The sequence below is a fragment of the Colobus angolensis genome, unplaced genomic scaffold (genome assembly GCF_000951035.1).
Source record: "Colobus angolensis palliatus isolate OR3802 unplaced genomic scaffold, Cang.pa_1.0 Scaffold349, whole genome shotgun sequence".
NCBI classification, from domain to species: Eukaryota; Metazoa; Chordata; class Mammalia; order Primates; family Cercopithecidae; genus Colobus; species Colobus angolensis.
The window spans coordinates 930,816-947,834 of NW_012116810.1; the positions used below are offsets into that span (position 1 = coordinate 930,816).

Below are 17,019 nucleotides of genomic sequence, written 5' to 3' on the forward strand. Positions count from 1 at the left end.
CTTGCAGTGAGCCGAGATTGCACCACTGCACTCCAGCCTGGGCGACAGAGCAAGACTCCGTCTCAAGAGGAAAAAGAAAAAAAAGTGTCTCCTTGGTCAAAGTGTAAGCCTCTGGAGCACATTGTGTTTATCTTGGCCTTTGTTGAAAACCCATTGCCAGCACAGTATCTGGGACATGGTAACAGAGAATGAACACTTGAAGATGAATGAATGAATTCTAATGGTTTCTCTAGAAGAGTGACAGAGGAGCAGGACTTACTGCACAACTTCTTCTGGAACACAGAGGTCAGCGTCTCAATCTGGCTGAAATTGGCCACCAGGAAGACATGGTCCTCGTGGGGCTCACTCCCAATGGCCTTCAAGGTGTTGAAGTCTACCTGGCCCACACCAATGGCAAAGATTAGGATGCCCGTGTCCCGTGCCTTAGCAGCCACCTCGGCCACGGAGTCCTGAGGTCTCCCATCTGTCACAATCATTATGACCCGTGGCACATTCTCCCTCAGGGGTCGGGCCCCCTCTGCTTCTGAGAATGCGATGTTCAGGGCATACTGGATGGCCAGCCCCGTCATGGTGCCCGTGGACAAATGCCGCATCCTCTTAACAGCACGCTCCACTTCGGACTTCCTCTTAAAGGTCTTGAGGGAGAACTCATTCTTGACAGTGCTGCCATACTGGAGCAGGCCTACTCGGGTGACGTCAGGACCAATGTCCAAGAATTGCAAGATGTCCATGAGGAACTCCTTGACCTTTGCATAGTCATGGGTGTTGACACTGCGGGAGCTGTCAATGATGAAAACCAGGTCTGCCCGCTTGTCCTCACAGGAGCTCTCTGGGGAAAGAGGAGAAGTCAAATACATTAGAAGAGAGGCCAGGCATGGTGGCTCACACCTGTAATCCCAACACTTTGGGAGGCAGGTGGATCACCTGAGGTCAGGAGTTCAAGACTAGCCTGGTCAACACTGTAAAACCCTGTCTCTACTAAAAATACAAAAATTAGTCTGATGTGGTGGCAGACACCTGCATTCCCAGCCACTCGAGAGGCTGAGGCAGGAGAATCGCTTGAACCCAGGAAGCAGAGGTTGCAGTGAGCTGAGACAGCGCCACTGAACTCCAGCCTGGGCAACAAGAGCAAGATTGCATTTAAAAAGTATATATATATAAAAACATTAAAAGAGAGTTAAGGACCCAGTGCAGACCAGCTATTGTTGGAAATCCTGGGGCTGATGATCACCTTTGAAACCTCCAGTCTTCATCAATTTTCCTCCCCACTCATGGAAGTTATAAGGGCATATTTGTGCATGGCTGGAAGATCGTGACTACTGGCGATAATCAGATAGCAATCCTTTTTGCAAGATAAATCAACATGTTAGTTTCCAGAAAGTCGCCAGTGCAGTTTTTATGTAACCAAATACCTGATCAGGGTCAAAATTATTTTATTCTTCACCACATGACACATAAGCTTGGCTGGGCACTGCAGAGAATATAACAGAAGCTTAGGACAGGGTTCAAAGTTAAGGAGCTTCCAGTCTACCTGGGGAGACTTAACTAATAAAACTATGAAAGAATAATTGTCACGAAAACTGTGTGGTCCTGACGATAGCTGCTAAGAGAATAGGGATATGAATGGGCTGGGGTCAAGGAGATGGGATATTAGCTGACCTTACGGATGCATGGTGATTAGATTAGAGAGAAGGCGCACATGGAGCGGATCACATGAACCAAAGCCCAAGATGGAATGAATGTGGTGGGTAACAGAATAAGTGATGAGACCTTGTAGTAGAGGGAATACTAGGAGTTTCAGGCAGGAATTAGTTGGAGAGATGGCCTGAAGCCAGTTTAAAAAGATCTTTCCTTTCAGACTGAGAAATATGTACATGATGCCACCAGTGAGGGGCATCTTTAGCATCATGTTATGTAACTCACCTCTCCCATAGGGAAGTTACATAATGAAAAGTCAACAGAGTCTGGCAGTGGTTTGCAACATGGACGGTCTACACAATTTCTGGACTAATCTCATTGAGAAGGGGACTCAGATCTAATCCTAGGACAGTAGTGGAAATGGAGAAAAGGGGACCTAAGAAATATTTCAACAAAGGACACAGTTAAATTGGAAAAAGGCAAATGTTAAGTCTTTCCCTTACCACCATGACTACCATATTTATGCCTTAAGCATCTAAGCAAGAAGGCTGTAAAAGGTTTGAGTCCATAGACAAATACATCCCTTTTGTGTTTCTAGCATTAGGATGATACTGGATGAGATGAGAAGCCTCCAGCCTCAGTGGGTGGAGGCTGGGCATTCCTGTTGGAGTTTCTCGGATATTCTGAGCTACTGCCTTTCACCAGGGTGCGTCCCTCCTCCCCCGTTCTCTCCTCCCTTCCTGGACTTTGCAGCTGAATCAGGATTTGAAAGGGATTAGAAAAGGGATCCCAAATGTTTGCCCTAAATCCTAATCACCACAGCTGCAAGAAAGAGAGAGAAAGCCAAAATGAAACAGTGAAGCTAGTCATAAAAATGAGAAGTGGGAAAGGCCCGTGAGGTCATCCTGTCCAGGCCAGCTTGCCAGACTGTGACTCGTCCCTGAGTGCCTGCACACACACCTCATCCTTGCTGCCTTACAAGTCTAATGGTTTTAGGAGAGGAGGCACCCCCCAAACACCAGTAGCCTGGCAGGAAACCAACCTTTTGCCATACCCATGCATAACCCTGGGGGCTGGGTGAGTCCAGGGTGAGTGTCTCAAAACAGAGGACCCAGAAACTGAGCCTTTGAGGTCTCAGTGACAAAATCTATATGAAACCTAACATTTGCAGGATGTTTTATCATCTTTTTTCCAGAGCACTTTGTCACTGTGGTGTCATTTGATTTTCAGAACAAGTTTTTGAGAAAGGAGCAAGAAGCATCATACCCACTGCATAGCTGAGAACATGGGAGCACTGAGGGTTTGAAATCTTTCATAATTTAGAAAAAGAAAACATATACAGAGGTGCAACCACTATCCACCTCGTTGGACAGCTGTAAGAATTTAAGGAAATGATGTAATGAAGGATCCAGCACTTGGGAACTCCCGACATGTGCTGGCTGCATGTATAGGCTCTCCCCTGCCCACCCCTCCATCAGCCCTCACTCGTGTCCAGCCCTAGGCTGGGTAGAGGCAGGGTTACAGCTATGGCTGTGTGGTTGGTGCTGCACACAGGCACCTGCTCAAGGAGGTGAGAGGAACTGAAATCCAGCCAAGCCCTGAGCCCCAGGGGCTGAGTTCACCCTAAGAGGCACTTAAGGGGTGCTTTTCAGCCAGGTGCAGTGGCTCACGCCTGTAACCCTAGCACTTTGGGAGGCCAAGGTGGGTGGATCATGAGGTCAGGAGATCCAGACCATCTTGGCTAACATTGTGAAGCCCTATCTCTACTAAAAATACAAAAAATTAGGCAGGCATGGTGGCACGTGCCTGTAGTCCCAGCTACTTGGGAGGCTGAGGCAGAAGAATCACTTGAATCCAGGAGGTGGAGGTTGCAGTGAGCTGAGATGGTGCCACTGCACTCCAGCCCAAGCAACAGTGCAAGACTCCGTCTCAGAAAAAAGAAAAAAAAGAAGGCGGGGATGTCTCATTTGCATGAAGGCTCCTATGGTTTAGCCTGTAGCCCTGGGTTGGGGCAGTGGATGATGGATCTGCAGATCCCAGGAAGGAGGACAAGGGAGAGCATTCCCAAGACCCAGGCAGGCCCCTCTCCAAGAGCCACACCTGCCCCACCCTTAATGTCTGAACTTACTGCAGGGAGAATGTGACCCAATAATCTTTACCTGCTGAAAAGAGGGGCCAGGCTTAGACCGCGCCATGGAGAAGGATATTAATTAAGGCACCTTTGACGGGAGGGAAATTCACACAAGACTCGCACTCCGAGAACTCTCTTCCTTTGGATATCTTTGGAAGTAGCAGATCCTCCTTGGATTGGGCCTTTATTATGGGTCTTAGTTATGGTCTCAGTATCTATCCAAGCATCACAATCAATTTAAAGGGAAGCCTGGAAGTTCCATGGAGAATTGTGTGTTAAATTGGATTCCTTCCCTACAAAACAAATGGGTAGTTTCCACAACACCTGCACATTTACAAAAACACCACAAAGGTTCAAAATGTTGTTGGAAGTTCCAAGAAAGCTCTAATTCTGAGTTGAAAACACCAAGTCCTGGCAGCCCAAGTAACTGAATTTTCTTCAAAATGTCTCCTTGGGTCCCTGAGGGCTCAGAACCACAGTCTCATAGCTTGTCCCTGAAAGGGCTAGTTCAATGGTTCTCAAACTCAAATGTGCATCTCAATTCTCTAGAGGACTTATTAAAAACAAAGACCAGGCCAAGTACACAGTGGCTCACGCCTGTAATCCCAGCACTTTGGGAGGCCGAGGCAGGCAGATCACCTGAGGTCGGGAGTTCAAGACCAGCCTGACCAACAAGGAGAAACCCCATCTCTACTAAAAAAGTAATAATAATAATAATAATACAAAATTAGCTGGTTGTGGTGGCGCATGCCCGTAATCCCAGCTATTCAGGAGGCTGAGACAGGAGAATCGCTTGAACCTGGAAGGCAGAGGTTGCTATGAGCCAAGATGGTGCCATTGTGCTCCAGCCTGGGCAACAAGGAGCACAATGGCATCTCAAAAAAAAAAAACAACAACGGGCCGGGCGCGGTGGCTCAAGCCTGTAATCCCAGCACTTTGGGAGGCCAAGACGGGCAGATCACGAGGTCAGGAGATCGAGACCATCCTGGCTAACACGGTGAAGCCCCATCTCTACTAAAAAATACAAAAAACTAGCCGGGCAAGGTGGCGGGCGCCTGTAGTCCCAGCTACTTGGGAGGCTGAGGCAGGAGAATGGCGTAAACCTGAGAGGCGGAGCTTGCAGTGAGCTGAGATCCGGCCACTGCACTCCAGCCTGGGTGACAGAGCAAGACTCCGTCTCAAAAAAAAAAAAAAAAACCAACAACAACAATAACAAAACTAAGACCAGTGCACCACAACCCCAGAGCTTCTGATTCCGCAGGTTTCCATTTCTAACAAGTTCCCTGGTAAAGTCAATGTTACTGGTCTAGGGATACACAGAAGTCAAAGAAATAGAGAGATCAGAAGAAAAGAAGTTCTATAAAGTCTTGACCTTGCTATCTCACTGGGACTTCCTCAAGGTTGGGAAACTAGTCTCATTTATCTTTGTAGGCATGCAGTTGGAAACTCAGAAAGTCTTCATTCAACATCTGTGGAATTAAATAGAATTCTGGTGGAAGCAAGTCGTCAGGTGAAAGAGATTGAATCAGAGCAGTTAGTTCAAAAAGATGATGACAAACACGAAGCCAAAAGTTCTAGAGGAGGTGTGGTCCTGCTAATGGAGTCAGAGATTCTAGGACCCAAGTCTTTGCCATTTTATGAGGGAGCATAACGACTTCTGAAGTTTAATTCATGGAATCATAGACTAGCAGACTCTTAGAGGTGGAGGGGTCCCAACAGAGTCCAAGTCACTCACTTTATAGAAAGGAAAACTGAGGCCCAGAGAGTTGACTCTATCTCTGCAAGGCCCTCATGGCTCACCATGGTCAAACCTGATGCCCTTTCCATTGTCTCATGGCAGGCACCCTTATGAAATTATCAATACAGCCAGCTATTATGATAGGAGCTTTGCAGATACCTGGGAGCACTCTAAAACATTTGCTGTGAAAAGCCTCACATATTCTCCACATGGGAACTGTTGAGAGATGTTTCCAGGAAATGTATTTCCTTGGTGTGTGTTCTTCTTATGCTGACAATTGGTTCTGATGAAGGACATCCTGTCTCCTTGGCCTGGGAGAAGAACATACAATGATCTTCCTTCTGGCCTCTCATGACAGGGTTTTCAGCCACAGTTGGAAGATGGTTTGTGGGCCCATAATAAAACGTCCTCCCTCTAACCATAAAGTGATGATCTGGACTCTGTTAACAGCTCTTCCAGTACTGTCAGCTTGACTCCAAAGTCCATGTATTGGGCAAATGAGTGTCTTTTACCCTTCCAGAGAAAGGGAATTGAGCCAGGACAATTTTAAGCAACATTCCTACTCCAGCAGAATGACAATGTGCAACCTCAGAACTATTTCCTCCTCTCAAGATTGCAGCCTTGTCACTAATCAGCCTCTCTCCCGTTCTGGCTAAATTCAATCAAGGCCGTGTAATCATACTGTAAATATTTGGTGCCATCTGCCTGGGGAAGTTAGGACACATTTGGAGAAGGAATGAGTATGAATCTCCATGACAAGGGTAAAATCATTTCATCTGGAGACCAAAGCGGGCTCTGAAATCCTAAGTGAAACAGTATTAGAGTCCTATGATCCCACGCAAGCTCAACCTCTGCCCCTTTCTGTCCAAATGATCTTGAGCCTCTCCTTAACCTGTGTGACCCTCAGTCTCTTCCTCGGCAAGATAGGGATAATAATACCTTACAATACTGTTGTGAGACTCAAAAGATAAAATAATTGTAATTTATAGCTAATATTTATTGAGCACTTAATTAGTGCCAGACCTTGTTCTGAATGCTTTACAGGTGTTGGCTTGTTTACTCTTCACACATACCTTAAAAAGTAGGTGTTGTTACTGTTCTTTAATAGATGGGGATGGTGAGTCTAGAGAGGTGAGATGACTTGCTTGAGTTCTCCTACCTAGTGTAAAAGTGAACCAAATATGGCCTGAGAATGACTCCATGCTTCTATATTTCAGTCTTTGTGGAAAAACTGCAACCAAGATTAGTAAGCAGACAAGATTGAAAACCTAACTTAGGAGTATGCATCTGTAACAATAGCTGAGTCTTGGCCAATCCCAGCGACCGTATTTCAACCATTCATACACTGCTGAGTGTTCAAACTGTGTTCAAATAAGAAAAACGCCAGCTGGTAGCCAATCCACCCGTTGTATACCTCACTTTTGATTTCTGTACGTCATTTCCCTTTTTGTCTATAAATCCTCCACCACGTGGCTGTACTGGAGTCTCTGTGAATCTGCTGTGATTCTGGGTGCTGCCCGATTCACAAATTGTTCATTGCTCAGTTAAACTCCTTTAAATTTAATTTGGTTGAATTTTTTCTTTTATCACTAGGAAGTAGAGGAGCTGGGATCTGAACCTATCGTGATGGTTCTGTAGTCTGCACTCTTAACCACCAAGCTATACTCATGATGAATATGAAAGGATTTTGTCCTTTTAGATCTGCCATTTCCAGAATACGCAAGATGCACCAGGGCTGCACTGGCTCTCTGGGGTCAGTTCTTTCCTTGCCTGGACTCAGGGCCTGAGAGCAATGGCCCAAACTTGCCTACCTCCTGCCAAGTGCTCAAAAAAAAAAAAAAAAACTTAATAATATGATGAAAACAGATGCTTGCCTCCCTGGATAGCAGCAGCCCAGCAAATCAAGCTGCAGGTGGTTCCCATTCTCACTCCTTGACAAGCGCTTATGGAAAGCTCAGTAGGAGCAAGGGTCAGGGGGAGAATGAAGGATGGGACAGGTGTGATGGAGAGAGAGGGGTCACCAATCTTTGAAGGGCTGTGGGGAATAGAAGGACTATAGTCTGCACAATAGTCAAATACCCAGGAAAATTGATTTCAGAAAATGTGATGTTCCATATCAATTCCCAGCAAAGTTCCCACGAGCAGATGGTTTGTGGGCACTTAACAAGAGAACCGTGAAAAATGTAATAATACAAGTGAAAAAAACTGTAACAGTTTCTAGGACAGTGGAAGAGTGAAGGGATTAGGGAACTAGAGTATGATTTCCAGGCCGCATTAAAGGCCTACGTGAAGGCTGCAGTTATGAAATTCACATGAGACCAATCCACGTGGTTGCATGTTTTGCTGCAGCCACATTCAGCTACACAGATATGGGGGAAGGCTGGCAAAAGTTGAACGTAACCAGGGTTATCATGTAGCCAAACGAGAATGATGAATCAGGAAAAGGGCAAAGGTAGTTGACAGTGACTATAGTGATTCTCTATGGAATTAAAGCTGGGGAAGCAGGAAATAGAGGAATCGAGGTGAAAGACAGTGAAAAAATAGCAGGATCAATTAACTGAAAGTCCAGATAAGGTCACAGAATTGTTGGAGTTGGAATACTAGTAGGGGTAAGCTGGGAAGATAGGAGATTTAAACTGAGATTATGGCGGGATTAAAGTTACTGTAATTACACAGTCAAGATAAGAATGTGGCTGAAATCTAGCTGGGAACAGTAGCTCATGCCTGTAATCCCAGCACTTTGGGAGGCCAAGGCGGGTGGATCACTTGAGGTTAGGAGTTCGAGATCAGCCTGGCTAATATGGTGAAACACCATCTCTACTAAAAATACAAATATTAGCCAGGCGTGGTGGCAGGCACCTGTTATCCCAGCTACTTGGGAGCCTGAGGCAGGAGACTTGCTTGAACCCGGGAGGCTAGACGTAGCAGTGAGCTGACATTGTGCCACTACACTCCAATCTGGACAACAAAGTGAGGCTCCATCTTGAAAAAAAAAAAAGAGAGAGAGAGAGAGAGAGAAGTGAGTGGTTGAGATCTGGTGGAAGACCAGAATATTGGAGAAAAGAGTCTCAAAGCTATTAAAGGATGATTCATGATTCATGTGGATATTGAAATCACCAACAATTATGACAAGGGTAATGCTGGACAGAGCAGCAGTAAGCCAAGAGCCAAAACTGTTCTTAGAACTAGGAATAACCAGAGGATTTTAAAAATTACGTAAGGGTGACCCAAAACACTACGAAGCATGATTAAAAACATGATTAAAATTTCCTAAAGGGACAGAGAATAAACTAGCTCACCAAGAGTTTCAAAGGGACACTGGGGAGAAAAAGCTATTTTATGATGAGAGAAGAACAGAGAGAAAGAGAGACAGCAAGCCATGATCATAAAGAGCCAGCAGGAGTTTAAGAAAGAAAAAAAAAGGTGGGGGGGGGGGGCGTGCAAAATGTATGTTTTATTCCTAGATGGCACAGAGCAAGAGGATCCAGGGAACTCTGTAGTATAGATCTCAGCAAGGCAAATGACTGACCCTAATGAGGCAGATTCCCTGTATGCAGAACAATTAGGTAGAACTGTTACGTAGAGCCAGTCATTCAACATACCTGACATACGTCAGGCCCTGGGGATACAAAGGAAGGAAAAGACTCCCGACTGTGAAAGGGACACAAATAATAATGGGATACATGAAGCAGGCAGACCAAAAAGATACAGTGTGCTGTTGTTGATAAATATAAACATATCAAGCCAGTCTGGAAGGAGGTCTCTAATGATACGTGCTGAGAGAGAAGGACAGTGAGGGAGTGGTTGACTATCTCTTGGTAGAGAAGGAGAGGGAAAGGTTGACTATTTCAGGCTCTAAGGCAAGCTTAGCAATGCCTTTTTCTTCAGTCCCTGGCAGATATTGTTAATCAATTCTGGCCCTGTCCCCCTCAGTCTGGATCCTTTCAACGTGGCACTTCAAGTACCAGTAAACAATCTGTCAGAACTGGCACATGAAATAGAATCCTTCTACCAACCTGGTCTTAGAGCCTGGTGCTCTGCAACAAAGATTGAAATACTCAATTTTACCCATGTCTGAAAAAATGAATAGAAGTAAACTAGCTAATCATATGAGACACTGTCTGACTATAAGGGCTAACATTCTTTTTCAGTGAGAAATAAGGGCAGGCAGACAAGGCTGGCCATGTGAAGGGTCGGCACATGAGCTTCCGGGTAAAACCGCATTCATGACGGAGGGCTGACAGGTGGGCATGGGGTCAGAGCAAAACAAATAGAAAGATTGGAAGAGATATTCTCATCAAACTGTGAAAGTGGTATGGATCCTCCACCATAAGAATATAAAACTAGCACACCAGAATACAAGGAAATTGCATCCAATAAGCCAGCAGTCCCCAACCTTTTTGGTACCAGGGACTGGTTTCATGGAAGACAAATTTTCCAGGGACAGAGTGGGGAAGAGGGGGACTGTTTCACCTCAGATCATCAGGCGTTATTTAGATTCTCATAAGGAGTGTGCAACCTAGATCCCTCCCATGCACAGTTCACAATAGGGTTTGCGCTCGTATGAGAATGGAATGTCGCCACTGATCTCACAGGAGGTGGAGCTCAGGTGGTAATGATCACCCGCCGTTCACTTTCTGCTGTGCAGCCTGGTTCCTAACAGGTCACAGACTGATATCGGTCCACAGCCTGGGGCTTGGGAACCCCGGCTATACGCATTTGGTTTATGAGACTTGAACTACATGAGCTTGTCAAAGAAAGACAGCGAGACAGATGGACTGAGAGCAAAGACGACCATGCGACACAGCACTGGGATCCCACCCACCGCTGTGCTCCTGCAGAAGCACCTCCACAGACACCCGAGATGCGGCCCCTGAGCCTCCTCAGGTGCTTCTGTCCCTGTGTGCCTCCAGACTGTGACCAGCTCTCAGTACTTAAGGACAATTGAAAGGCTATTTCAGATGTAATTTAGACTATATTTGTTTTGTACCCCAGAGCGACTTCCCCTGCAGTCCCCTGCATTTAGGGCACTTGATTAAGGCACCATGGTCCTTGGCCAGGAAATAATCAATTCTCCCCTCTCCAATTCCCTTATTAGTCAGTTGCCAGCTGCGGCATTGCATCAGGCCTGACACTGCAGAAGGCAGTTGATGAGCTAGGGCTTTCTTTGACTCAGTCGTGCTCCATTCACATTTTCTGAAAAAACCGCTGGGGAATATTCTGAAAACTTGCTTCTACTATATTAGGGAGACACCCTGGATTACTTAATGGGTCTAAGACATATTGTGAACTCATTAGCAAATAATTTCCCACTTCGTAACATTTTCCGAACATTTTTGCAAATTCTGGAGGCATTTGTGGTTCTCCCTACACCACTGCATACAACGCTGGGAGGAACTGCTAATAATCTGAGTAACAGAGTCAGGCCCAGAAAGGGTTTCTGAGGGATGGAATAATGAGTAGAAACTAATAAGATGAAGTGTAATTGGTAAAAATGTCAAGCCCTGCATGTAGGGTTTGAAATCAACTGCATAAACCAAAGAAAGGGAGACAGCTGGTCACATGATAAAATCTGGAGTCAGGATGGCAAGTCCAAGCCTTGCATGTCACCCCCATGTCCCCAGCCCTGGCACCTGTGGCCGACAGCCCTAATCAGTCCTGGTCTCAGAATCAAAGTTCAATCACAGGATTCCTCTTGACACAGCACTCCAGTTTCCCATCACACATAGACTGGAGGGAGCTTATGAAAAGAAACCGATTTGTCCTCAAGGTGTCACTTTCCAGTCACTGCCATTAGACTCCCCCAACCTTATGCCCCAGTCATCTCATCAATGGCTTTTCCAGAGAGAGACTCTCCTGACAAAAATGGACCTTAATCTTCCTCTTTCTGCCAGAACTTTCCCATGAATGAGTATTTTGGTGAGTTTCATTGATCTGAGTCCCAAGAACTGGAAATAACAGCTTTAAATTCCCAGTATCGGGCTGGGCAAAGTGGCTCCTGCCTGTAATCCCAGCATTTTGGGAGGTTGAGGTGGGCAGATCACCTGAGGTCAGGAGTTCGAGACCAACATGGCAAAACCCCATCTCTACTAAAAATGCAAAAACTAGCCAGGCATGGTAGTGTGCTCCTGTAGTCCCAGTTACTCAGGAGGCTGAGGCAGAAGAATTGCTTGAATCCAGAAGGCAGAGATTGCAGTGAGCTGAGATCATGCCACTGTACTCCATCCTGGGCAACAGAGTGAAACTCTGTCTCATAAATAAATATATAAATAAACACATAAACTGCCAGTATCCATGAGTCTCGGGGAGTTATTCAATCAAAGCAATTTATTCAAAAGCCACCATCCTAAGGGTCACTAATGGCAAGGTTGCTGATGTTCAGGGGAGAATGAACTCACGAACTCAGCCTTCTCCACCAGCCCACCACTCCCTGCCCTATACCTTATACCCCAACAATGTCACACTGCCTGTCTGTAGTCCCTACACAGTGCCCTCTCTGCTAGGCATGCCCTCAGCTCCCTGTTCAGCTTAAGACTCAGCCCTGTGGTCATCTATTTTGAAAACCTTTCCTTGATGGGCCACTCTCCACTGGCCTCATTGGCCTTCCTCTGAGCCCCAGCACTTCCTGCTTACCTCTGTCTGACCATCTTCCACCAGTATCTCCTGCAGCTACCTGGCCACATGCAGTGTCTCCTATGAATCCCTAGTACCCGGTCTAGTACCAGGCACCTGGCTGCCCGTCTGGGTCCTTGCTTATTCCCTTTGGTGTGTACATGAGCTTCCAGGTAAAGCTTGTGGGTGGGAGGTGTGGGAGGGCAGGGAAGAGAAAGATTGCAGATACCCTGCCATGAGCTGGAATGGGCTGGGAATGCTAGTCAGCAGAGGCACAATAAAGAACAGGTAGCAGCTGGGATACTCGACAGCTCGATAACATCAGAAACAGGCGGGGACGGCCAGGCATGGTGGCTCATGCCTGTAATCCCAGCACTTTGGGAGGCCGAGGTAGGTGGATCACTTGAGGTCAGGAGTTTGAGACCAACCTGGCCAACATAGTGAAACCCTGCCTCTACTAAAAATACAAAAATTAGCCAGGCATGGTGGCAGGCGCCTGTAATCCCAGCTACTCAGGAGGCTGAGGCAGGAGAATCGCTTGAACTTGAGAGGCAGAGGTTGCAGCAAGCTGCGAGCGCACCACTGCATTCCAGCTGTACCCTAGACCCAGGGAATCAGAATATCTGGGGTTAAGGCCCAGGAATCTGCATTCGTAATTGCTCCAAGTGATTCTTAAGCACAACAATTCTGAGAGCTCTGTCTCTAGGGATCTGTGAGCCTGAGAGACCATCTGCCAAGGGTCTAGAAAAGAAGATAGTGGCAGGGCACCCCATTCTGATGTCCTGCCACCTTCTTCCCCCAAACCAGGAGTGGCCTTGGAAATATGGCAGTCATACATCCTGGAGTCTTTTGTGTCTCCTGATGCAAATATTCTGTTCCATTATCAGATCACGTGCATGACATATACATCTGGCATTCAATTAGGTTCAGAAAATAAAGAAGATGGGCACCGTTGCCCTCCACTTGTGTGAGGCTCAGAGGGGTTAAGTGGCAAGTGCACAGTAAGGGGATTAATGAGTGGGGGCAGAACAGGGATTCAAACCCCAAGTCAGTCTGACTCTAACATCTGCATTTTTAGCCACTGCTCCCAGTAGGTGTCCAAGAGTGAAGAGCCCTTTACCCTCCCCATCACCAGATAACACATTGACTGGAAGCTGAGCCTGGCATGCGACTCAGGAGATAAAGCTTAACTCAAGACACAGTCCCCTAAGTGCAAATGTCCCCACTTCACCCTCTGCCCTGGCCAGTGCCCTGGGAGGCATCGCTCAGGCCCCAGTGATTCACCTGCTGCACCTACCAGAGTTCAAATGTGCCCTCTCAGCACCAGGTCGTGATGACAGTAAGCCGAATGAGTAACTTAACGTGCGTGATGTCGCCCCACAAATACTTATGGTATTTACTGGCCTGCAAGTCCCATCAATCTATAAACCACCTTTGAGATCATGACTTTGACTTACTCATCTTTCATCAATGCCTGGCTCAGGGCTGGCACATAAGAAAGCACTTTACTGAAGGCATCACAGGCAAAATACAATGGTTAGTGCTGTACCGTCAGGCCCCGGCCTCAAGAAGCTCACAGTGCAGGGGTCATCGAGACAAGTATAGAGGCGACTGTAGAGCTAGGCAGGGTAAGAGGAATTATTATTCAATAGGCACAATCTATGCTTAAGCAGAACACCCTAACTTCAGATCACACTCAACAGTCGCTAGAGATTCTTCTTTTCTTAAAATTCATATTTTTAAAACTTTTTTAAAACTTTTTTCTTTTTTTGAGACTGGGTCTCACTCTGTCACCCAGGCTGGAGTTCAGTGGCGCAGTCTTGGCTTACTGCAACCTCCGCCTCCCAGGCTCAAGCAATCCTCCCACCTTAGCCTCCCGAGTAGCTGGGACTATAGGCACACACCACCACACCTGACTAATTTTTTGTAGTTTTGAAAGAGACAGGGTTTTGCCATGTTGCCCAGGCTGATCTTGAACTCCTGAGCTCAGGCAATCCACCAGCCTCAGTCTCCCAAATTGCTGGGATTACAGGTGTGAGCCACCATGCCCAGCCTAGATATTCTACTTCTGAATAAGGGGGGATGAACCCAATAGAGATATATAGAGAATACACTCTACTTCTTGACCAACTACTGAGGATAAACGCAACAATGTACATCTAGATGGAGGTGATTTCCAGGGTCTTCCCCTGCATACATCCTGCTTTGGATGCCTAGTTGCAGAAAAAGAAAAGTAGCAGATGGCTCGGGAAAAGGAAGTTGGAGTAGCCAGGCTCCCTGTCCTGCTAGAGCTGGTGCAGTCTTCTCCCTGCTGTGTATATTTTCTCTCATGGACTCACTTATCCCAAAGAGCTGGGTAGCAAGCAGCTGATACCATTCAAGATGCCAGGCACTGTGTGTTTCTCTCAAGAATGCTTGAGACACAGGCTGAATGTCAACCTTCATTCTGACAAGTTCTTCCTGAGCAGAGCCGAAGTTCACAAACAAAAGTTGAAATTTCAGAATTGTCGGATTTGCTCTGTGTACCCTTGAACAAGCTCCTACCCAGAAGGGTATTTGCAGAGCAGAGAGAGGTGAGTGTGCTGGCAGAGAAAGATGCTTTCGGGATGGATTCCATCTGCCCATGGAGATAGAATCCATCCTGGGTAGTTTTTATGCAAAATATGCTTGGCAATGCCATGACAAGTTTTTGTTGTTGTTTTATGAAGGTGCTGGGGAATGGGTGTGCATCTTTGGGTAGCAATGATGCTCCCTAAAGCAGAGACTCCAGCCAGTAGGGCCCTGAGGGATTCTGGGTTCACACCAGCTCAAATTTCAGTTGTCCCTGCTGACTGTCATAAATTCCTTTAGGAACGCAGCCCTCTCAGGCCCTCAGGAAGTGTGCGCCAGGGAGCCAGCAAAATGGAAAGAAAAAAAAAGGAAAGGAAAAACACGCCACATCACACCAGTCTCCTCTAGTAAATGTTGCATGAGCTGAAAGAAAAGAGACGTCATATGAGGTTCAACAACTGTGGTTTCCAGACCCTGGACAATTTTCTTTGTGAGAGAGCCAAAATGAAAGCTGCCCCAGTTTAGTCCTGGAGGAAAAAGTTTCCAATGAATTGAATTTCCTCGCAACGTAAAGTAGTTTGCTCAAGTCTCACTAAAAAATGCCCCTCACATCCTCTCTTGGAGTTTGCCATACAAACAGTCTTTTTCTTAATTGATAAAGAGAAGTATAAATAAGCTGTGAAAGAGTGGTTTTTATAAGTGGGAGCTAAATGATGGGAACACATGGACACATAGAGGGGAACAACACACACTGGGGCCCATCAGAGGGTAGGAGGAGGGAGAGGATCAGGCAAAATAACTAATGGGTAGTAGATTTAATACCTGGGTGATGGAATAATCTGTACAACCAGTCCCCGTGACACATGAGTTTACCTACATAACAAACCTGCACATGTACCCCTGAACTTAAAATTAAAGTTAAAATTAAAAACAATAGGCCAGGCACAGTGTCTCATGCCTGTAATCTCAGCACTTTGGGAGGCCAAGGTGGGCAGATCACATGGGGCCAGGAGTTCAAGACCAGCCTGGTCAACATGATGAAACCCCGTCTCTACAAAAAATACAAAAATTAGCCATGTGTCATAGTGCATGCCTGTAATTCCAGCTACTTGGGAGGCTGAGGCATGAGAATTGCTTAAATCCAGGAGGTGGAGGTTGCAGTGAGCCAAGATTGCGCCACTACACTCCAGCCTGGGTAAATGAGTGAGACTCTGTCTCAAAAAATAAAATAAAATAAATAAAAACAATAGCCAGTGATATTAAAATCTTTTCTTTTAAAAAATCAGCTGGCCGGGCTTGGTGGCTCAAGCCTGTAATCCCAGCACTTTGGGAGGCCGAGACGGGTGGATCACGAGGTCAGGAGTTCGAGACCATCCTGGCTAACACGGTGAAACCCCATCTCTACTAAAAAATACAAAAAGCTAGCCGGGCGAGGTGGCTGGCGCCTGTAGTCCCAGCTACTCGGGAGGCTGAGGCAGGAGAATGGCGTAAACCCGGGAGGCGGAGCTTGCAGTGAGCTGAGATCCAGCCACTGCACTCCAGCCTGGGCAACAGAGCGAGACTCCGTCTCAAAAAAAAAAAAAATGAGCTGACTGAATACATACAAAATAATTTTGATATTCTCTATCAAACCCCCTCACTATCTTCCTTTTTCAAATTGAGAAATGATATGTTCTTAAAATTGTAATACACACACACACACACCATCCCTCAATACAAGAGAGTGCAGAAAGCACCAGGAAACAAAACAGGTAATTTATTTCTGCTCTCTGCAAAGTAAAAAGCAGCATAGGCAGGTTTTAAAAAGCAAACTGGCATTTGACCCACAGGAGCACTTTAACTGAATAAATTGCTTCATCTGCTTTCTGAGAATTCAGCAAGTGAAAGCCAGAGCAGAGCAGAGAGACCTGTGAATAGCAATGCAGGGCAGGGCTGCAAGACAGGAGAGGAAAGAGGTGGAGGCCCCAAAACAGTGCCTCAGGGCCTTTCCCTGGAAGGAGGAGGGGAGGAGAGGCAGGTATGCAAGGAGGAAGGGGCTAGTTAGACAACAGGGTACAAGGTTCCACACCCCTGTGCCAGCAAAGGCAAAGTTTGTCTTTGGAAACAATTCTGTCATCATTTTGGTTTGGTTGAGTTGTACAAACATTGCAGGAACCCCCTCTTTGTGCTGGGTTCTAGGGATACAGTATGAGAACCAGTCTCAGCCTGGGAGGAGCTTATAACCCTGCAGAGAAGACAGATGCATTAAGATTCATAAAAACGGCCGGGCGCGGTGGCTCAAGCCTGTAATCCCAGCACTTTGGGAGGCCGAGACGGGCGGATCACGAGGTCAGGAGATCGAGACCATCCT

The 17,019-nt window shown here is 46.4% G+C and overlaps 1 protein-coding gene across 3 annotated transcripts in view; it reads right to left on the reverse strand.

Annotated features, from left to right (window-relative positions):
- The window catches only part of MATN2 (matrilin 2), a 158,917-nt gene that overhangs the window by 106,330 nt on the left and 35,568 nt on the right, over positions 1 to 17,019 (reverse strand). For all 3 annotated transcript variants that reach the window (XM_011952738.1, XM_011952737.1, XM_011952736.1), the window contains exon 2: positions 260 to 829. In XM_011952738.1, the coding sequence (XP_011808128.1) occupies positions 260 to 829 (570 nt within the window). The remainder of the gene's footprint in view (positions 1 to 259; positions 830 to 17,019) is intronic.